Source organism: Buceros rhinoceros, unplaced genomic scaffold (assembly GCF_000710305.1).
Source record: "Buceros rhinoceros silvestris isolate BGI_N320 unplaced genomic scaffold, ASM71030v1 scaffold18516, whole genome shotgun sequence".
NCBI lineage: Eukaryota > Metazoa > Chordata > Aves > Bucerotiformes > Bucerotidae > Buceros > Buceros rhinoceros.
Window position 1 is genome coordinate 1 of NW_010415991.1, and position 22,624 is coordinate 22,624.

General features: G+C 40.5%; 1 protein-coding gene across 1 annotated transcript; it reads left to right on the top strand.

Moving 5' to 3' along the window:
* Nucleotides 1-4,410: 4,410 nt before the first annotated feature.
* Nucleotides 4,411-21,618, top strand: MTMR6 (myotubularin related protein 6; the record flags this gene model as incomplete). Its single annotated transcript, XM_010137640.1, has 13 exons — nt 4,411-4,527; nt 6,459-6,621; nt 7,598-7,755; nt 8,489-8,617; nt 9,622-9,756; nt 10,844-10,976; nt 14,709-14,818; nt 15,889-16,014; nt 17,543-17,592; nt 18,358-18,558; nt 19,244-19,378; nt 19,454-19,580; nt 21,358-21,618. Coding segments are annotated over 13 exons (1,845 nt in total), but the record flags the coding sequence as incomplete, so codon positions are not given.
* Nucleotides 21,619-22,624: the final 1,006 nt, after the last annotated feature.

Sequence of the window (22,624 nt, forward strand, 5' to 3'; positions counted from 1 at the left end):
GCTGCTCTGCTCGGGGGCTTCTTGGCGGGGGTCCCTCCGAGCCGGGGGGCTGGAAGGGGTAAAAGCTTCGGTGGAGAACTCGGTGCGCGCTGGCCTGGTGCGGCCCCGCTGGGGTGAACCGTCTCTAAATAAGGGGAAGGGGCTAAACGTGCTCCTGGTCTAATAGGGGTTGTCATGGCCGTGGGGAGCAGAAGCCAGCGGGGAGAGGATTGCAGTTGGATTTTGTGCTCGGGGTGCGGTTTCATGCCGTTTTTTGTGCCTTCGGAGGCGAATCGGTTGTGAAAATGACACTTTTTTCTTCCTTTAAAGACTTGTGTGTTGTTAAGAACACAAATTATCAGTGTGTGTGCAGTGACTTAGCCTATGTCAATGAAACAGCTGAGCTGCAGTTGACATTTTAGGCTTTTCTGAATTTTTTTTTAATCTATTAAAAAAAAAAATGTGTTCTTTTTTTAAAGTAAGTTTTAAGTCACAGCTTTTATGGAAATTTCGAGCAGCATTTTTCTCACCTTGCTCATCAGCCCAGACTGCAAGGGCTGCTGAAAAGACTGTCCCTTTCTGTTTAGTCTTGGAAACTGTCAAGTGATTAGTTCCTGAACCTGGCAGTCTGACTTTAGATTTATAGATGTGTGGAGAAACGGAGTGGTCACATTTTAGCTTCAAATAATAGACTTATAATAATTATATACAGGAAGAGGTGCTTTTTTTGTAATAGCTTATATAAATTTTACCTAAAATACATATAGCTAGTTCTGTTTTTCACAGATGTATTTGTACATGTGTATATGAAACAGGAAGAGGTCTCTGATGAAGCTACTGTTAGTCACACTTCAGTTTACTGGGTGGAATAATCTCGCACCAAGCTGACAGATTGGAGATAAAGTTTATCAGCCTATTTACTTACCAACCTGAAACTTCTTCTTCAGGATCTTAGTACAGTCAATAGCTATGTTCAAAATCAAAACTAGACTAAACCCAAAGTCTCTTGATGATCTGAGTAGCTGTTGAAGCTTCAGACCTGCAATTGAGACTAGGAAGGCTACAGCTCTCTGACTTCTTTGCACCTGCAAGTGATTGTTTCTGCCAGTTTTGGAGACCCTGCTGGGGAAATAGCAATGTAGCAATAAAGAGAATCTTGTAGCAATACAAGTGAAGAGAGAAATAAGCTCTGAACACAACTTATAAGATACAAGATTTACTACTTGAAGCAATCGTTTTTCTAATTTGTATAAAAATTGTATGTATCCATTCTCAAAATACCGGTTTCATGGCTAGAAATCTCATGACCTTTTTGTTAGAATTGTGATGCTCACTTAGCTTTTTGTATGCTGTTGGTTTATTGAACTTCCAGGTGGATTAAAATGCATATATGGCAGATGGTAATAATTAGTAGTATTACGGTTACAGGAAGCGAAAACCCTAAAGTACTGCCTGCACAGCGGGCCTTCAAAGTTCAGTGCGGGTGTAGGTGCGAGTTGGATCTTGTTCCAGCTGGTCCGAGAAATAGCTGCTTTTTCGAAGCTGACGGCGCTTCACAACTCTTTGTTTGTTTTATTCTTTGAAATAACAGTGCAATCTTGCACAAATTAACTGCTGTGCAGGGAAGCTGTCCTCCCTAGGAGAAGGTGATGAAATAGATTTTATTCCTCCTCAAAGTTTTGCTGTTTGCTAGAAATGTTGAAGTTAAAATTGTCTTAGAACTGTCAGCACAGCTAACTGAAATAACGTTGAAGTTTTTGTTAAATTAAACTGCCAAAGGATTTATGTTGAATAAGGAAGTGAGGTCCACTTAAAAATCACTTCTGTCTGAGAATGTGTACTTAAGTAGCAAGAAATGGTGAAAACCAGTTCACAGCATGTCGTAAGTGGTGGTAATGGGCAGACTGCAAATCAGAATATTGTGGGTTTGCAGTGAAGCTTTAGAACTAAAGTGTCCTTAAGAGTATTTTAAAGCAAAATGTAGTAGAAAAGACTGGAATTTTTTCAGTCAAGTCTGTTCTAGTGGGTTTTCTGTTGGAGATGGAAAGTTTTGGTTAGCTTGACTGCTAAATCCTAAGCTTACGTTTGTAAGCCTGAGACTAAGTGGGGAAGGGAAAACTTTTAGTTTCTGTGAGTCGTACAAAGTTGTGATAAAAGAATGATATACTGTAATTGTTTTTGTCTTGGTTTAATTGTTCTAATTTAATCCTTTAGCTTTTTAATGCAGGATTTCAGAGGTATAGTTTCAGCCTTCTCTTCTGTTCCAACTTGTCTCCTATATTGAAATGCCTCTTTGATTTTTTTTTTTTTTCCTTTAATGTGTAACTCCCAGTCCCATCTGTTCCGACTTTGTTCCCTTATTGAAATTCCTCTTTTATTTTTTTTTTTTTTCCTTTAATGTGTAACTCCCAGTCCCAATAAACTGTCTGGTGACTTCTCCACTGTAATACACTGTATTACTGAGGTAGTTAAAATTCTTACAGATTTAAAAACTCACTCATTTGTTAGTGCTAGCTGCTGTCAGAATATCACTTCTGACTACTTAAGTGATTTCTGTTTACAGATGTGCTAAAACTCAATAGCAGTCCTCAGTCTCTTAATCTCGTGAACACATTCTCTTCAAAACTGGTGTCTGACTTTTTCTTAATCAAGGATTTGCCAAACTTCACAGTTAAAAATCAAAAAAGTCGAAGTGTCTAGCTGAGAACCTATTAAAGCTGGATCGGGTCAAGTTTAAGTGAGCATCTCCTCTGTGGAGGCTGTATCTAAGTTACATTTTGGTTGTCTTTAAGGAAAGAATATCAATAATTTAGCTTTTGGAATTCAGGGAGACTTTCCCTGTGTAAGAGGAAGCGGGAGCACTACTGCCTTCCTCACCTGGCCTTGCTGCCTGGAGCAGAGCGGCACTTTGTGTGCCAGCATTTGGTGGGTCGTGTCACTGGAGCAGAACCGGACCGGTTTCTGTGCACGTCCCGCTTCGGTGGGGAGGCGCAGTGCTGGTACCTGGACAGTTTCTGCTGCAGAACTGCCCCGGGTGAACTCTGTGGTTTGGCTGCGCTCTGTTGACTTCTGCTGCTGGATCTGAGCACTGGTTACAACGTAATGTATGTGGAGGTACTGATGCACGTAGCTTCCAACTTTTTTTGCTTTCTAAACTGAAATGTAGAATGTCATAGCAGTGCTGGCTTTTAATTGATACTTGTATATCCACCATTCTGCTTTGCGTGCATTAAGTTGCTTTTCTAACTTTCAGAAGCAAAATTAAGCCTTTTTACGTTATAAGGAATATGTGAATTGAAAAGACAAGTTTTTAGTGTTTTGGATGTGCCTTTAGTAGATAAATAAGTTTGTACACATGAATTAATGGCTTGAGACCAGCACAGTAGATGTGGGCTCTTCTAGAAACCTCGTCTGTGTGGCAGTCTTGCTGGTGTGGAAGTGTCTGGAGCTCTGCCATGCGTTTAATGGCAGTAGCAGCAAGCCTCAAGCGTGAGAGCTGTAGCTTGGCGCTAATGAGACGGTGCTGCCAAGAACAAAGGAATGCAGCAGATAAGCCTCTCGCCACACTCCTTTGCTGCTGTTGTGCACAAAGAATCGTGTAACGTTTGCTTGAAGTGAAGTGGAGCCTGTGAAGCTGTGAGCAGCAGAGAGTGCAGGCTCTCTAGAAATCACTTCCTTTTGAAATGTTCTCCACAGGTTTGAGATAACAATGTTGATGGAATACCAGGAGGAGAAACTTGCCCTTGAGAGACTCAGGCTCAGAAATACCTGCTTCAAATGCCAGCACGGTCCTTGACTTTCTAGAAGATTGTTATAATTATTAGTATAATGCTTGCATTTAATTAGAACTGATTTTGACTATGAGGCAATTTATGATGATCTCGATTTTTGAAGTTGGGCGTGATATAAAAGGCAGTAGATATCCTCCTGACTTCAGTTTTAGTTATAATCTTTATGGCTTTCAGCCTGCAGACAGGCAACGAAGCATGTTGCTGAGATCAGCTGTTAATTGGGGGCTGGCATCTCAATAACAGGAAGCTGTTAGTGTGTGTTTCCTCTATTTTGGGGAAGCAGTCTAAAAGCTTAGTAATTAATTTTTCTTAGTTATTTTTTAAAGGGTCGATGTCCTGGTCTCTCGCTAGTAAATAACCATAGCAGTTTTGTACACGGAGTAAGTATTCCGATGAGCCTAGCAATGCGTCTTCACTGTGCTGTTTGTTTTGAAACAGGGTATTTGAACCAGTCGGACCTCTCAAAGGACTCACTCTGAGACCACCAGTGTGTTCTTCATAGCTTGGCCTGCATGTCCTTACGTGTGCTGTGTATGCTTTCTACCGTTTTCAAAATTAATCCACAAAGTGATGAAGCTTTTGTGAAGTTTCTGTATTCTGGGGGAATAAAAAAATGTTCCACCTCCCCTTTTTCTTACAGGTTGAACAAGTGAAATTACTAGATAGGTTCAGCACGAGCAATAAGTCACTGACGGGAACTCTGTACCTTACAGCAACTCATCTGTTATTCATAGATTCAAGCCAGCGAGAGACATGGGTAAGGATGATGAACGCCTGTGGCTCAAAAGCACAGGTTCTTCAGATGCTTTTGTTCTTCCTGATCTAATGTTGAATTTGTTTGCTAAAACGTTCATCTAAAGTAGAAGTTATTCCCCGTGTTCCTTGTTCATGGCACTGTAATAGTGATTTGCAGATTGTACTCTTGAATGACACTGCTGCAGCTGAAATCGGGTGGTGTTAAAATGTTCACTTCTCTTCAAGCTCCTGTCAGTTCTCTATAGCCTTCACTTGTATTCCTGAGGAAATATTTCGTAGTTTTCTTTAAACAACTGACTTGCACCATAGTTCAGAGGCAGGAGTAGGAGACTGCTAGGTAGTTTAAGTGTCGGGTTTAAAATGTCTGTGTTGCCTTACCTTGTGTTTAAATCCTGCCTAGGTTAAATGAGACAGCAGAACCCACAAACTCTAGGCTTTCGTAAAATACTGAAGGTGCCCTGCCCTTTTTTAGCGTGGTGAGCAGCGGTTTCTTCCCAAGTGTTCATCTCCTGGCATAGAGGTACTCAGCAGGGGCTGCAGCTTCTTGGTGACCACTACCAGTGTTGTGTACAGTCAAAGCTGGCTAGTACAGTAATTCCCATTACTTTTTCTGCTCAGTGCCCTGGTGGCACACATGCGGACATCTGGCTTCCACTGTAGCCCAGCCACCTGACAGAGTTCAGTGCCCAAACTCTATCTTCCTCCAGAATGAAATCTCATTTCCCTGCTGTGGTTGTTTGTTTGTTTGGTTTTTTTCCCTGTAGATGTATTACCTGTAGGAGTATTTTTCTAGTTTGCCCTTAATCTGGTATCCTGGTTATATGACTAGATGCCTCATCGTGGTGCTTTTGAGAAGAGTTAATTATCTCTGATTTGTTCTCGAATACAATGTACAGTTTTGTACAAACCAAACTGTTATCCCCTCGTACCAAGTGAGTTATTGGGCAGAACGTGATTCAGAAGTATGACTTGCATCATCCTGTGCACTATGGTAAAAGGTTTCCATTTGAGGAAATTCAATCTATACTCTGAGTATTGCATTTCTGTGATGATAGTGCAAGTACTGAGTATAATTAGGGTAACGTCTCCAAGATATAGTCTCTTTGTAAATGCATCTTTGGCAGCGTAGTTATCAGGTGCCTGTCTAATTCTGATCAATATTTAAGAGGAGATGATTGCCTCAGCAAGGTAATTGAAGTGCTATCAAGAACATGATGTTCAGTTGAGGTAATGTATCTGTGGCTTTCTTCCTGTGGTTGAACAGCTGTTACTTTCCATGTATTTTTCTAAATTTTGTGTGGATTTGCCAGACAGGTAAATCTGTGGAGGGGTTTTGTATAGTCGTTACTGACAGTAGCCTATCAACATGGTTGAAAGGCATTTGGCTGAGAGACTGTCACGTCTGCATATCACAGTGGGTAAAACAGGAGAGGTTTTTGTTATCTCCTGTTCATTCTGTAGATGTTAAATACTAGAATTCTAAAATCTTCTGTATCTTTTATACTTTGACTTGGTTTCCCTGACTTGCTTTATTTTGCCTGAAAATTTTGAAGTATGTGCCTGTAAATCCTTAAAATAAAGCATCCTATTTGAACCCTGCCTAATTAGATGTGTGCTTCTCAGTTAGCAAAGTTATGGAAGAGGACTGAACAATTACCGTGGAGTTTTACTGCTCTCTTTTGCATTTACAAGGTTATTTACTGTTCCTTGCAAACATTAGGTAACACCTCAAAATAGGAGGGAAGAGAATGATTAAATTTTGACAAATTATGGTATCCTGACCAAAATGCGGATCTTGGCTTTCTTCTAAATTTACTTCTTTTTATAACAAAATGATTAAGCATTGCTTGATATGTCTTATCTGCTCTTTAAATAGTACGCTGTTCTCGTTTTTCTCGGCTTGCTTACATTGTGAGTTCTTGTATGCCACAGATACTGCATCATCACATTGCTGCGGTGGAAAAACTTCCCTTGACCACTTCTGGCTGCCCCCTCGTAATCCAGTGCAAGAACTTCAGGATAGTTCACTTTGTTGTTCCCAGAGAGAGAGATTGTCATGACATTTATAACTCTCTGCTTCAGCTGTCAAGAACAGGTAACACTTCTAACTGTAAAAGACTTTGCCCTGTATGCCTGGATGGTGCGGGGTGAGAAATCCATAGCTTTTTTTAATGTGCACTATGTCTTTTAGTGGATTTGGTAAGTAAGAGTTGTAATGATTAAGTACTGCTCCGCATACAGATTCAGAAGATGTGTTGTCTGGCTTTTGTAAGTCATTAATATTCGCTAACAGAGTGAGAGATTCCTGTGTACTTTTTTGTTTTGCGTTTCTAGTGTTGTCCCTGAAATTGTGAATATAAATGCATGAAGTCTCTGTTAATTGGTGTGTTCTATAGATAAAATGCTACTAAGCAAATGCTGACATTTTACTGATTTCGTACAATTTCAAAAATAAAGCTGAAGTTCTGATGCTAAGATAACACTACCAATGCAGCTTTACAAGAGACTTCTGTCACCTAGCGTGGTCTTTCAGTTCTCTGCTCTGTGTTTAGAACAAAGTAAAATATCATCTGAGATATGTGAATAGTGCATTAGGAAAAGATAAAATAGTTTTAAAGCTGTTTTACTTTACAGGAAACTCTAAAACTTACTGCTTTTAAAGGTTAAAATTTAAAATTTTGTTCTTACCCTCAAAAACTGTTTGTTCTTTTAGCCCTTGTGAAGTCTTCTAATAATTCTGCCTTTGTTTAATTTTCAGTCTTCATTTTGTGACTTCTGCTTTGCCCTTGTGGCTTTAGAAGTGTCTCTGCTGAAGTAGGTCAAGCACACTCAAACTCTCGTAGCCTACCTTTAACTAAGTATCTATAATTGTGCCGGTTAAGTATATAATAGGTGCAGAATAAATATTTCAGTAGTGTCGAGTATCTGGCTAGTCTTGCTTCCAAGAATCTTGAAGCCCAAAACTTCCTTTGCTATTTGGGTGATTTCAAGACTTGTCAACTGTGCTACCTTTCTCCACTTGGATGTTTTAGGAGACAACTCATTGCATAGTCTTTTTCTTTACCTTTTAGCAAAATATGAAGAACTGTATGCCTTCTCCTACAATCCAAAACAAAATGAATCTGAGCAAGTGAAAGGTTGGCAGCTTATAGATCTGGCAGAAGAATATAAGAGAATGGGAGTGCCAAATGATTACTGGCAGTTGTCTGATGCAAATCGTGATTATAAGGTAGGTGTTGTAATGGAAACACGTTTTGCTCTTGCTCTGTTTTTGCTCTATCCCCTGACTCTAGTCCTGTAGAAAACCATCTGCTATGATGGAATCGCTTGGCTTGTAGCATGAGCAAATGCTTGCTGGTGGAGAGGGGTAACTCTTCAATCAGTGTGTGATCACACAGCTTCCTAACTGAGGTTTTTTCAAGGCCTCGTGGAGAGAACGTGTGTGTGTGGATACGCGTGTTCTTGGGGGTTGTTTCTAGAGTATAGTTTCCTGTTTGACGCCAAGCCCCAGCAATTCAGGTGCTCTGCAACTTTGTCTCTCTTAACTGAGGAGGATTCTACTTTAGCATTTCAGGTGTTGGATGTGGGAGTCAATGGCTTTGGTGCAGCTGATTTACAGGTTGGATTTATCTTATTTTATAGTCTGCAAATAAAGGGAAATGTCTTTCAAACAAAATATTGAAAATTATTCTTAGCATTTCTACTGAGGAGTGATGTTCCTGAGAGGTGAATGGTAGTATAGCAGTGCTTGCCAGCAGTGCTTGGTTGTGTAACTTGGATACCAGTTTGTACATCTTTGTCCCTGGCTTGTCTCCTAAGCTGTAAACATGTATATAGAGAAACATGTTAGTGTTTATCCTTTCTCTTATTTCACCTAACATCTCTCAGATTGGGTGCAATAAAACTAGTACAGGCTTTGTGCCTCATACAGAAAATTCTTTTCATGTATGTGTGTCTTTCAGATTTGTGAGACCTATCCCAGAGAGCTTTATGTTCCCAGAACTGCAAGCAAACCCATAATTGTTGGTAGCTCCAAGTTCAGAAGCAAAGGAAGATTCCCAGTGTTGTCATATTATCATAAAAATAAAGAGGTATAGTGTGTCTTAACACCAATGTGCTGAAAATTATTTCTCAACATTTGGCGATAGGTCAGGGTGGATAAGGCAGTAAGTACAGTCACTTGCATGGGAATGGTGTAACTCACGATAACCTTAAGTGCAGCTGACACTAGTGGTGTCTAACAGGATACTGAATTAAGTTGAGCCAGTTTAAAAGAAATCCTCAGGTAATCGGCTGATAATCAGCTGAATCTCTTAAAGCTTTCAGAAACTGACCTGAAGATAACAGAGGATAGTTTTTTGTCAAGTGATTTGCCCTCCTTCATACATCAAAAAAAAATCTGTTAGGTCAAAATGGGGGTTAAAACAACCACCAAGATAGAACTGGTTCTTTAAGGAGAAGTTTGCAAGGTAAAAAGAACTAGAACATGAGAATTAAGATCTTTGCAGGGTTTGGTGGAGAATGGTGCGAAGCAGCATCTGCTTGGGGGTATCTTTGAAGGAGAGAATGATTGTCCCTTTGCTGAGTTGAATTTATGAAGGATGAGTAGGTTGCTAGATGCGTCTAAGGATAATTTTTCTTGGGAAGATGTTCTTGGTGCCTTCCGAAATACAATATATCGTTGAAAATGACGTGGTGAGAATTACATCAGATGATATTGTAGTTGCGGTATTAAAACCAACTGTAATTAATTTCATGCCAGGAGAATAACTTGCTTTTCTAAAGTGTCTTTTTTCCAGCCTATACATTTTTGCAATTTTTATACTTGGGGAAAGTCCATTATCTAAACCAGTCCCTTGCCTATGTAGGTGGTCCTGAAAAGAATGTTTTGATAGACCTTGGATGTAATCTGCAGGTACTGTGTTTGAAGGGCTGCAAGTTGTGTCTTAAAGCTGGAACACCTGAACTTTTTACAGTTTAGTGCTGTTATCTAGCAAACGAAACAACTTGGTTCAGTGTCTCTTTAGAATTAGGCAAAGCATTTCAGCTGCAGGTATCAAACTGATGCTGACTTGTTCTTTGTTTTCTGTGGTAGGCTGCAATTTGCAGATGCAGCCAACCTCTCTCGGGCTTCAGTGCCAGGTGCCTGGAAGATGAACACATGCTGCAAGCCATCAGTAAAGCAAACCCTTCAAATCGCTACATGTATGTGATGGACACCAGGCCGAAGGTACGTCCGGCTGCTTTTACGGACTAGTCTCTCTTCCTGAACATTAGAGTGAAGGGGTACGGTGTAGTTCTGAAAAAATTGGGGTTAAATGACTCAATCAAGGGCAAAAATATTTTAATAGGTAGGGTTAGGCCTCTCTATTCAGGAGTTTAGTTACTTGCTTTCTTAAAGAGGTTTAACCCCTCTCAAGACCCAGCTGTAACTCGCTGTACGTAACTAGTGAACTTCTGGGGAGGTGCATTTAAATACGCTTAAAGCCTAGTTAAGAAGTGAATTATTGAGTGGGATCCAAGTCACTGTAACTATTTGAAATTAAATTCATGAAGTGGTGAACTTAGTGGGTTTGTTTCAGAGCGGGAGGGAGTACCGTGTTCTGTGCAAACTGCTATGGCTGGCTGTCTTAGCCAGGGAGAAGTAGGGGAAATCCTGTTGTAGCGTACCGAGGTCATATGTGTTCACTGTCTAAATTATGTTGCATTTTTGACCTGTGTTGGAATGTGTAGGGTAACGTCCACTTCTCAGACATCTGCATTTAAAATGGTATTCATTTCACTCAAATCTCTGAACACAGGAACTGGGAAACTGTGAGCAGCAGGTTGATGTGACAGACTTGAAACCGAGCCAGCTGTGGGGTTTTCATAGCTGTATTTTTTATAGCTGCAACAATTTATTGGCTTCTTACCCCCAAAACTGACCTTTTTAGGATGCCTGGAAAGCACGTGCATGGTTAAGTCTGGGTCTTACTCTTTCCTTTTCGGGTTCACTACTTTGTAGTGTCTTTCCTCAGAAATGTTTGGAAATAAGTAAAGGTTTGTTGGTGGGAATATGGAGAACGGGAAATTATTAAACTGCTGCATTATTCAGATATGTCAGCTCTAAATATGTTGCCTATTATGTACCATGCCTTTCTTACGCTTGAATGCTTTCCAATTGATTTGCCACAAACTTAATTGATTAGAATCTGTTTATAGTAGGTGCTCTAGTGTGTTTTCGCAGTGTATTCCGTTGAAATTGCATGACTTTAGTTACTTAAGAGTTTTCTGTTTCAAGTACAGGTTTTCAGTATTTTTATTTTGTTTTTTTTAAGCTTAATGCAATGGCGAACAGAGCTGCTGGGAAGGGCTATGAGAATGAAGACAACTATTCTAACATTAGGTTCCAGTTTGTTGGCATTGAAAATATTCATGTAATGAGATCCAGCTTACAGAAACTTTTGGAAGGTATGTTCTAACTGTGCTATAATAGTGTATGTGGAAATAGGATAAATATTTTCCTGTGTTCCTGTTTAATAATAGCTTACACTGTATCAATATTTATATATTCAGGCTCTGTGCAGTACCCGTTTGCTGTATTTTGTGGTAATGAATCACCTTAAACCTTCACATTTAACCTGTAAACCCAGTGAATGGAGTTTTTGTGAAGCAAAAGAACTGAGGGGCATGTATGTCTGGGGTGAACTTGAATAGTCTGTCAGGGGCCTGTGGGAAGGACTTCTGTGTCCTCCAAGTATTCATGCCTGTATAGATGTGTAATATAAATGCACAAAACAGCGTGTGTCTGCACAGACATTTCCATGTCTAGAACATTGATTCTTCAAGAAGCAGTGAGTTCCACAGAACTCACAATAAGCACATGGTCCGTACAAAACTTGAGCTCTTTGGCCTGGTGAGCCACTTCTGTGCTTGTAGGTACATCTTAGAGTGTTGTATAGGGGGGCAGAGTTAAAAACAAACCACCGTGCCACTGCCTGCCACATGTTGATGAAAATGGAGAGGTGGAAGTCTATTAAATAGTTCTGTTAATATTTTATTTAGGTAAACAGCTGAAAAAAAAGTTCAAGGTGCTTTGTGGAGTATTAATAGTGATATTAGAGTGCAGTGGCACAAGTCAGGCTTCCCCACCTGACAAACGATGTGTCTGTAAGTGCGTGGTCTGTAGAGTTAGGCCAGTATTTCTAGTCGTGAAAAAGTCAAATTAATTTTGCTGAATGCCAGTCTAGAAGTAGAAGCATCTTTAAGTGTGGGAAGGACCCTTAAATTTTAGGGATGTGTGCAATAATTACTCTTCAGACCACTGGAGAAATGTGCCATCAGTGGGTGGTCAGGAAGGAAATGCTGTGAAAAGGTTCATAACTTAGAGTGAGGAAAATGCCGTTTAACTTCTGTGTACCAGCTTCCTCTGGTTGAACCAAATATTCTCAGATCAGGAATGTGATACCAATGCCCCTGTTCTCGTAAGAGCTTTTGTAACTGGGACTGTCCTCAGTTTTAGTTACATAAAACAACTGTTACTCATTCTGCATCATGTGTCCTTCTCCTTGGCTTTTTGTCTATCTTCCTGATGTCCTCCAGAATCTAATTATTCCATTTTTAAGCAGAATGCAAGACTTAATCCTTCCCAACACCCTTTTGTAATGGGACTACACTGCGGCACGCTAGAGGGATTTACAGTCTATTCTTCATCTCGGATTGAACTGTTTTTTAAATATCTTGCATACAGTGAGCCAAGACTTTTCTAAATAGGTTTTTTCAGCGTGGGCAGGATGACTCGGCTCCCCTGATGGGCAGAGTGCCCATCTGTACAGCAGTACTGGAAGAATCTTCACGTAGACTAAGTTTGAGAATGTGGTATTAAAGTCCAAGTTCTATATATTCAAAAATACAGTATTACACGTTAGAAAAGCTGAACTCTGATGAGCAAAAAGGTTTTGGCATGTATCAAGAAATTGCATTTCTGCAGGAAATACTTGAGGAGAGGCTCAGTAATAGCCACTGTGATCTGCTGCATGTATTGTGATGATGGAAGCCTGGTAACTAAGGGGGATTTTTGTTCGTTATGTGTGGTGTGTGTGGGATGGGGTTGTTTGTTTTTGTTGTAGTTGTTAAAAACCACCTCTGCCCCCAACCAACTAGCAGTGTGTTTAAGGACAATCAAGCCAGGGGATGTGACAGTTTTGGGGCTTGCATGCAGGGCCTTTGTTTAGGATAGGATGCGCATAGCCAAAACTATCTTCAATGGTAGTTACTGTGAAGTAGCTAAACATGTTAGAGGTACCATAAATCATCTTTGGCCCTTTTACGGACCATGTAAGTGTCAAAACAGGGTCAACACAGTTTCTTTATTTCATTGCTAAGCTGTATAAAAATGTCTGTCTTAATTCCCAGAATCGGAAAATAATTCTTTGGGCTCAACGTATGTGTTCTTATCTTGGTTTATAAAAATAGAGAAATCTAGCTAGAAGGGGGAGATACTAGTGGTGAAACCAAGTTCTACCAAGCTGAGAATTCTGATCAAAAGCAGATTTTGACAGCAGTATCTGGGTGAACACAAGCTGAGGGCTGGAAGCACAAAGTTTGTGCTTTAAACCATAAGCAACAGAATGCAGACGTGAGCAGCCATGAACAGTGCCTCTAGACATGGCCTTGCCTGTCTAATCCCTTCCCTGCAGATGTTTGAATCTGAGTGATAGACCCCTCTGTGTCCTGTTGTGATTGAACAGGTGTGTGGAACCCCTGGTGTAGAGAGTGTGAGCTAGCTGCAAGGTAGTTACCAGCTGACTTCCAAGTGGAGGGTCTTTCAGAAGCAGAGCTCTTGCCTAACAATGCTACTTCTTTCAAAGACCAGGGAGAACTAGCTTAGCTTTTGCTGCTTTTGCTGATATTTATAGACTAACCTTTAAAATTAGATCTTGTATCCAGGGGTTTCTTGATGTTTTGTTTCCTCATTGTGCTCTGGTTTGCTGGCTCTTTTTCTAGTGACAATGATCTATAGGCTTTAGAAAAATGCTGTGATGCTTATATTTGGAAGCCTGTCTTTGTAGCATTCAGCAGAAACTGCATTAGGACTGTTCCAGAGCAATGGGAAGTATACCAAAACTTGTGTGGCTGAAAGCTGAAAAAGCATGTAGCGCAGAGAGAGGAAAGCCCCGAGGCCGTAGTCTGAAAGTTTATGGCCTTCGTTACACCGGGGGACTTGGCTGACCATGAAACTGCATCATGGAACGGCTTGGTGAATTTTGTTCTCTGCTTTCCCAGCGGACTCACTTCCTCCCATACTCAAAGATATTTTTTTGGCTGCTCTATGAATATCCTCACTGATAACTCTCAGCTACCAAGCCTTTCTATTTTCATTTGGGGCCCACTAGTTTGGTAGCATGGCTGGGACGCGTGTTTTCGTAGATGGCAACCTCAGGTCTCCTTTGCATTGCAAATATTTTTGTACTGCTGGAAGCTTGTCGTGTTTGGACAGTAACCATAACTGTGTGAGTTGCTACTCAAAATCATTCAAGAACCATGTGAGAAACTTCCAGTCTCCCTTTACACCTCTTGCTGTTAATGCTGAAGGCAGCTTTCCCTGCCCTTTCTCTCAGTGTTACTGGTACAGGATCAAAGTGTACTGGGGGAGAATGGCAGAGATCAGAGGCAGAATTGTACTGTCTCAGCTTTGGAGGTAGACAAAATCTCAGTGGTTTTCAGTGCATCACCGTACCCTTGTCCTGGAGTCGCTCTGTTCTCCTAAGCAAAGTAGAGAGGGTGATGAAACTCTGGCACTCTGACTACTCTGAACTGCGTGTACTGTCTGGGTGCTGCTGCTTCCTACTAGTAGCTGTAACAAGTATTTCTGATAAGCTTTTGGCATTTATTGCCTTTGTAAGGTAAGGGTAATGCTCCCTGTTGGGGATTACCAGTGTATTTAAATTGAATGTCTTTATCGAAAAGACACAAAGGCCTCACACGTGTCATTCATGGTTACTGTAGTTCTACAGAGTTGAATTGTGGATGGAAAAGATTTTCTACTATACCTTTCTCAGAAGAAAGTAGTTTTCTGAGAGATTTCTAATCAGCTTAACAGCATAGGGCATTAAAAGCAATATACAATTATTCTTCTTTCTCCATTGCAGGGTATAAGTAGCTGCAACTGCTTAAGGCTTTCTAACTCCTGGTTTCTTTCAGTCACTGGCACGAAGGGTCTGTCTGTCAATGACTTTTTGTCTGGTTTGGAGAATTCTGGATGGTTGCGTCATATCAAAGCTGTGTTGGATGCTGCTCTCTTCCTAGTCAAGGTAACTTACGTGCTGCTGCTTTGATGGCAAGTTGACTTGCTGCCGGACAAAATTATATTTACTATTATGTAATGTGTAAAATTTTGCAACTGACCTTTTTGGAAGTAGAGCTTAGTATACACTAAATGTGTGTGTACTAATGTACACGCACATTTGATATGCTGTTGTATTATGTGTTTCTTCATGACTGGAGATGTTAAATATGCCAGCTAATATTTTGGGGTTTTTGAATGCTCTTTGGCCACCTTATTGGGAGGTGAAGGGGTTCTTATGCTCCCTGGTTCTTTCCAGTATTTGTAAAAGGTGTAACTAGTTTGGAGGTGGATGGAGCTATTATGAAGTGTATCCTGAAAAACAGAACTCCTGGGACTCTGACTGCAGAGCAGCCAAATCGGCTCTGCTGATTTCATCTGGCAAGGAAATCAGACTCTTTGTGAAGAATTCAGGGTAACGATTGCCTTTGCCAGGCATGTATGGAGCCAAGGGTTTGACCTGGAGAGGGGCTGGCTGAAGAAAAACCTGGATGGTTTTTTTTGCTAGGTGAAATAACAAGGAGTAAACTTTACTTAAAAGCAGATGGTTCTCCTGAAGATGACCCTCAAAGATATTTGGACTAACAGGATTTGAATTCTTAACTGAAGCTACTAAGCATTTCCTAGTGCTTAACTTTTGTGTAGTATAATGATGAACGAGCGAGTGTCTAATGGTGTTTGTGTGGGCTTATTTTTTAACCTGTTTGGTCTGTAATGTGTAGTTTACATCTTTTTCCGTGTGGCATTGCAAGGGGTTCTTAGAAGGGATAGAAAGGACTGGCAACCACTAGCTGTTCTTGTTACCTTGTGCAAAGGTGGTAGTGGAATTTCTTCATGAGGAATTTTCTGTATTTCCATGGAGGGAAATTTCTGGCTTTCTGATGGTATCAGCTCCTTTCCTCATAATAAACACTCTTCTGGCTTTGTTAACTAGAACGATCAACACTGAGTTTGGGATAAATGTAACTTTTGTATTTATTTACTCAATTTTACTTCGGTCTGGAATGCCACATTGACTAAAACAACTATGTTTTGCAGGCCATAGCGGTTGAGAGCGCGAGCGTGTTGGTGCACTGCTCAGATGGCTGGGATAGGACTTCCCAGGTCTGTTCTCTTGGAGCTCTTCTACTGGATCCTTACTACAGAACAATCAAAGGGTTCATGGTAAGCCAGCGGTGCGTTGTGGAGTTGTCCCTTGGCGAACAAAGGATGTGAAATGTTTGAGTGCCAGTACCGGTATGTTTAGCTGCAAGCACAAGATATGCAGAATACTGATACATCTTTCTTTTAGAACTATTTTACTGCTGAAAAGAACCATTTATTTAAAAGCTGAAACACAAATAGCAGATTGCATTAGGCACCTTGCAGAAATGTTGTGAAGATTGCCTTTTACATCCAAAAAAGTTCCTTACCTGTGTAAGCACAAAGTGCTTAGGTGAGATGTACAAAATCAGAGCAGCTCTCTGTTTTTATCACTTGTCCCCAAATCCACGTTACTAAAATCCGAAAATTACATCTCTCCCGGTGACAGCGATCTGAACATATTTAACTAGTGTAAAATTCTTCATCTGTCTATAGAGCGGAAGAGGGATTTTGGTATTACTATTGCAGATTTCAGAGTAGGAAAATCAGCAGTGTTCTGCCAGCGGCAGTACACAGTGCTCTGGGAACTCCTGAAAGATGGTGCGTAGGAAGTTCCATGTATTGGTTAGAACTAACTACCACAAATACTACGAGCAACAAAAGTGAAGTTGAGGAGGAATTAGAAGAAGATTCATTTCTTGTGAATAGTGAGAATATATGTAATCTTTTGGGAAGTAATTTTATTTTTTAGTCCTCACTGTCAATTAAATTTCTGCGGAAACTTCTGCAAGGAGCAGGCAGCCCTGCGCTCCTTTTGAGGCCTGATTCTGTGGCTGAAGTGGTAAAACAAGCTAGTGTTATTTAAGAAACCTACTTCTATAAAATGTTACAAAGATTATATTGTGTGGGACTGCTTTTTGTAAATTAAGATAGCAGGGAAGCAGTACTTAAATTTTTCTTAATACTTTGCAATAGTTTTGCAAGTTGGTTGATGATCTGTTTGTGACTATTATAGCGGTCTTGAGTCCTTCAAGGGGGCCTGCGGGAAAGGTGGGGAGGGACCCTCTGTCCGGGAGCGTAGTGTTAGGAAGAGGGCTAATGACTTTAAACTGAGAGGGTAGATTTAGATTAGATGTACAGAAGAAACTCTTCACTGTGAGGGGGGTGAGACACTGGAGCAGGTTGCTGAGAGGCATTGTGGGTGCCCCATGCCTGGAAGTGTTCAAGGCCAGGTTGGGTGGGCTTTGAGCAACCTGCTCTAGTGAAAAGTGTCCTTGCTCATGGCAGTGGGGCAAGAACTAGATGATCTTTAAGGTCCCTTCCACCCTAGACCATTCTATGATTAGCATGCTTGAAGTGAGTCTGACTTAACAGCAGTGTTCTGACTGTCAGCCTGTTAAAGTTTTGTTACTAGTTACTAGAAGTGTTCTTTGAGAATCTCTTGGGAAAGACTTTAAAGAAAATAAATGAACTGCAAAGTCACGACTAATTGCTCCTACTGTAGTTGATTGTTCAAATTTCAATATATCGATAACCTGTGAGCTTAATACTAGAGATGTAAGATTGAGTAACATTTTTACTTGCGATTTTGTTTGTTTTTACCCTTTAGGTCTTGATAGAAAAAGACTGGATATCTTTTGGACACAAGTTCTCTGACAGGTAGTTTGCTCTTCCAATACACTAAAAAGTGTAGTGTAAACTGAACTAAGTATTACTAAACGAAAGACAGCTTGTGGATATTAAACCACTGCAGTGTTGCTGGAATTTTGCAGTGAGTAAGCTATTTTCAGTGGACAATGCACTGTGTATTGCTATTTATTTATTCAAATACCTGTTGGATAATTGAATCATATTATAGACACAAATTTCTAGTGTTTCACTCTTGTTTTTTTGATAACTGCAGCTAGGTCTGCTCGTACCTGTAGACAGAGCAAAATCAGCCTAAAGCTATGTCCCAGCTATTTAGGCAGTATAAAACATTTTGTTCTGAAATCTTTGAAAATTAGTTTGCATTTATGTTTACTTCTAATGAACTCACACCTACCTTTAGGAGTTCTGCTTTCCCCTTAATCTGCCTGTCGTCAGCTATGGCAGTAGTCTTGCTGCTATTTACTGCTTATTAATTTGGTTTTAGCTGGTTGACGATGTTGACTGTGGAAGGAATAGACTCAAAGGAATGTAACTGTCTTATGTAGCTCTTCTGTACTGAATACCGATGCGTGATTACATACAAGTCAAAAGAATAGGTTAAATATAGACTTATTTCTATTCAGAAATTGCCCCAGTTGTCTAATTTAGGTGCTTAATCTCCAAATGAAAGCTAGCATCAAATTAATGTGATGTCATTTAAAAGCAACAGCAACTCAGACTTTTTTTGATTTCTAACTTAAACTGGTTTCGATCTGTTTATGGAATCTTTTTCAGGTGTTGTCAGTTGGATGGTGACCCAAAAGAGATCTCACCAGTGTTCACCCAGTTTTTAGAAGCTGTGTGGAATCTGACTGAGCAGTTTCCACGAGCCTTTGAGTACAATGAAGCTTTCCTCCTTCAGATCCACGAGCATGTCCATTCGTGCCAGTTCGGAAACTTCCTTGGAAACTGCCAAAAAGAGCGAGAAGAACTAAAGTAAGCAGGCATAATGTGGTGTTTGTTTACTCGGGCTGACGAACTCCTGTGACTCTTCCTTGGTTTCGGCTCTGAGTAGAAATAGGATTGGTAGTAACAAAAGCGATGTTGAGCTGCATCAGGGAACAGCAGTGCTTCTTGTGCTTTTGCACACTGAAGACAGTCTCTTATTTTCTGGGAGAAAATTCCATGCTTGTTTTTCATAAGCAAAGCTAAGGCTTCTTTCTACCTCTTTTCTTCTCACCTGAAAATAGGTAAGCTTAGGTTTGGAAGTATCACTTCATTCCTTCCCCCAGTCTGTTTTTAAGGAACCTTAAAATTCTTGCCTTCTCGAGACTAGTTCCTGTCAGCTAGAAGTTTCAATAGGATGTTTCTTAATGCTTTCAGTTGGACAACTTCTGGAAAGTTTTTTCATGTGTTCACTTCTGTTTCAAACTGTATTTTAAAAGGATTTATTGCAACTAGCAAAACTTGCACAGCATAAGCAGTACTACTTCTAAAACTGACAGCTCTATCCAACATTAGCATGTGCCAGGAAAAAAACAATTTTACTCAGAGCTTTTAACACCAGAAACACTTAGAAATCTTGAACCCTTTTTAAAAAAGACCTATTTATGTTGAGCTAAACAGCTTCTGGTTTTTGCTTGCAGTCAGTGTCTTGACCTTGATCTCTTCTTGCTTTAAGATTAAAGGAGAAGACGTATTCCTTGTGGCCGTTCCTTCTGGATGAGCAAAAGAAATACCAGAATCCTCTCTATAATCCAGACACTTCTTCAGAACTAACTCTTTTGGAGCCTAATACAGTATCATTCAATTTTAAGTAAGCTTCTCTACAGTATCTCTTCTTCGATTTTTGTCTTTATCCGGCGTAGTTACATCTGTCTGCTTCATGCAGGTTTTGGAGAAACATGTACCATCAGTTTGACCGAAGTATGCATCCCAGGCAGTCTGTGTTCAATCTTATAATGAACATGAGTGAACAAAATAAACAGTTGGAGGGAGACATTAAAGAACTGGAAGCTGTAAGTATTATGAAAGAAACATGTGTACTTGTGACTTGTTCTTCCAATTCACATTTATAGTCTGTAATAATGACGTTCATACGAATGTCACTACTGTATGGCTTAGCACCCGCTCGATGTAGCGTGGAGTTTGGCTTTTACTGTGTGATTCTATGCTGAATGCCAGACCGGGCAGCCAGTGTGTTGCTCTTGGGCACAATTTATTTTGCTTTACTGACAAACTGTACTATGTAAAAGTGCTCCTAATATCGAAGTGTTACTGAAGATGGCTTAATGAACGTTAATTATATGTGAAACTTATCTTAGATAACAAGGTACCCATCATAGCTACAGCTGTGTTGCTAAACCAAGGAGGCTGAAAATGTTTTATTTCTATTATAGCTACTAAAATGGAAGCAGTAAGTATTGTCCTTCTCTTAACTTCATATGCGGGTAGGTGCATGCTGTTGTAAGTCACTGTAACTACGGGACATATACATACCTTGTAATGCATATTTGAAGACAGGGCTAAATCCAGAGATCAGATTTCTATAACTGACTTGACTACTAGGTGCTACAGGAAACATCCAGGAAAGACTGAACAGCGTTTCTCGCTTCGTTCTAGTGTGACTTAATCAGTGGCTTTTAACTGGTACATCACTATAGTCAGCTGAGGCGCTGAAATTTCAAAATAATACCTTTTAAGAAACACAGACCTTTTCCTATTATCACTTTCTTCCTTTTGTGGCTAAGAATGGAACACAGCTCCTGTTTGTTATGTTGTGGGACAGGGGGAAGTACAGTTTTTCTAGGAGGAAAGATTTTATTGGACTAATCTTACTGTAATGTAACGAATGCAGGTCACTTAAACTAGTTCAAATCTTAATTGTACATTTAAAAGGTTTTATACAATTGAAGCAGAAAGATAAACTCAAGATGAAGCAAGCTGAAGAATAAGCAAGATGTAAAGTGAAGTCTCTTGAATTGTCTAGAACCAAGGTGTTAACTTCTCCTGAGCCCACTTCCCTCATCTGAGTGATGAAGAGATGTAGTTTGAAATCTTGATATAGACTTTCCTACTGCTATTTCTAACTTTAAAGAGTTGATGTCGAGAGACACCAAAGTCTGGGCATAGAAGAACGAAAAATCAGTTCAGTTAACTAGTTCAAGCTCACAGTTAGTGGGTGAGATTGTCTGAATAAAACCAAAACCAACCCACCCTTAATCCAGATCTTCCTCTTCTCTTGCTCAGTGCCTGCAGGATAGGGCCTTTTTTGCAGGCCTGCTTTCCCGCTGGCCTGTCTTAGTGTATTCCTGCATTTGAATGAACTGTATCGGCATTTGCAAGTCTAAAGGAAAAGGCTTTTAGAAGGCTTTTAGGAAGGCCATATAAGGGCTTAGGTATGAAACGGCTTTTTGTCTTTGAGACATGGTCTGATGTAAGCTCCCTGCTTGCTACCAAGGCTTGTCTTCCTCTGCCTGTACTCCAGAAAGTATCAAGATGGGAATAGCAACCAAACAAGGGGCGTGCCTGAACCTCTCCTTCTCTGTGGTCACTGACAGGTAACCTGTCTGCCTTCTGCTCTGCTGCAGATTTTAAGCATAGGGTGCTTGTAGCATCTGCTGTAAACGGTGGGGGAAGTGGCCTAGCGTTCCATAGTACTGCTACACAGCGAAGCAGGGAAGGTAATACAGGGTTCTGAGTTGGCCAGCAGAAGTGGATTCACTTCCTTTCGAAGCAGAATGTTATCAGTAAAGCACTCATGCTCACTGTTAGTAACTCTTCTCTGTCTTTCAGAAAATAAAGCAGAGAAATGGGCAGCCAGATGCAGTCCTCATGAAGGAACGTCAGCAGTCTACTCATCCTGTACCTGTGGCGCTGAAGAGCCCTCCGTGCTTCAAGAAGGAGCAGCCACTGCTCCCGGTGAACGATGCTGTAAGAACTATAGAGGGCAGCAACACAGCGGACAATCGCTACAGTGAATTCGTGGAAGAGTTCTCGAAAGCTGAGCCTGCTGTTGTCAGCTTGGAGTATGGAGTGGCCAGGATGACCTGCTAACTGAAAGTCGGCACTGTGCTCTGCTTCCAGACTGATTGCATCAAGAGATGGTTTATTTTGAGGATGGCTCTGTGCTGCATGACCAAACCACGATTTGTACATCGGCAAGTTTTGTTAACGTAGTCTAGAACGGCATGCTGGTTGTCAAGTGTTTGCTGTTCTTTTAAGCAAAAACATAGTTGTCTTTTAAAAGAAGTAGGGACATTTGGTAATTAGTGACCTAAACTCAAGGAGGGGTATGTCTTCAGACTTAGTCAGTTTGCACTAAATTGATTGAAACAGTAATACTGCTTTTTTGGGTATAGGAACACACAGGTGATCTTTCACAGATTGTTTTTTTGGGGCGCAAGAAAAACTTGAACTTTCTATTTTAGGAACTGAAGCTACGTGTATATATCACATGGTATGAATATGTATACCCTTGTTTAATGTCACCCAGTACTAACCTTCAGTGCATTAAGTGCCACGAAAGAGTATGATATACTTCAAATCATTAACAGTTGGCCTTAAACCCGTCAGATTGATGAAATCATTGTCCTTTACTGTTGCAGTCTGCCTGGATCTGTTTACATTGCATATGCTTAAACTGTTACTTCCTGAAAACAGGCCTGAATATTAAAGAGCGAAGCATGCCTAAGCTGGCACAGCCTCGTGGCAAATAGCTGTATGGATGTTATCATCAAGACTGCTCTTTCTTCCAGTTCCTCTGTTGTTTAAACTGTAGTCGCTTGGCCTGACTTTCTTCTCTGGCCGCTCGGTGGATGGAGCATCATTGAAGCTACAGGTTGTGTCTGATGTTAAATGTTTTGATTTGTGGCAAGGTATTGATGTGTAGAGTAAAACATGTTGCATAAGGAAACAAAACTTAGCCAGTAACTGAATTGTCAAGTTGACTCAGACTGTGACCCGTGTGCTGTGCACTTGTGCAGGTTGCAAGAAGGGAAGCAGAGGTTTGGGGAGTGTAGTCTACTGACATCCATGTGTAGAGTAATACATGTGTCTGAAG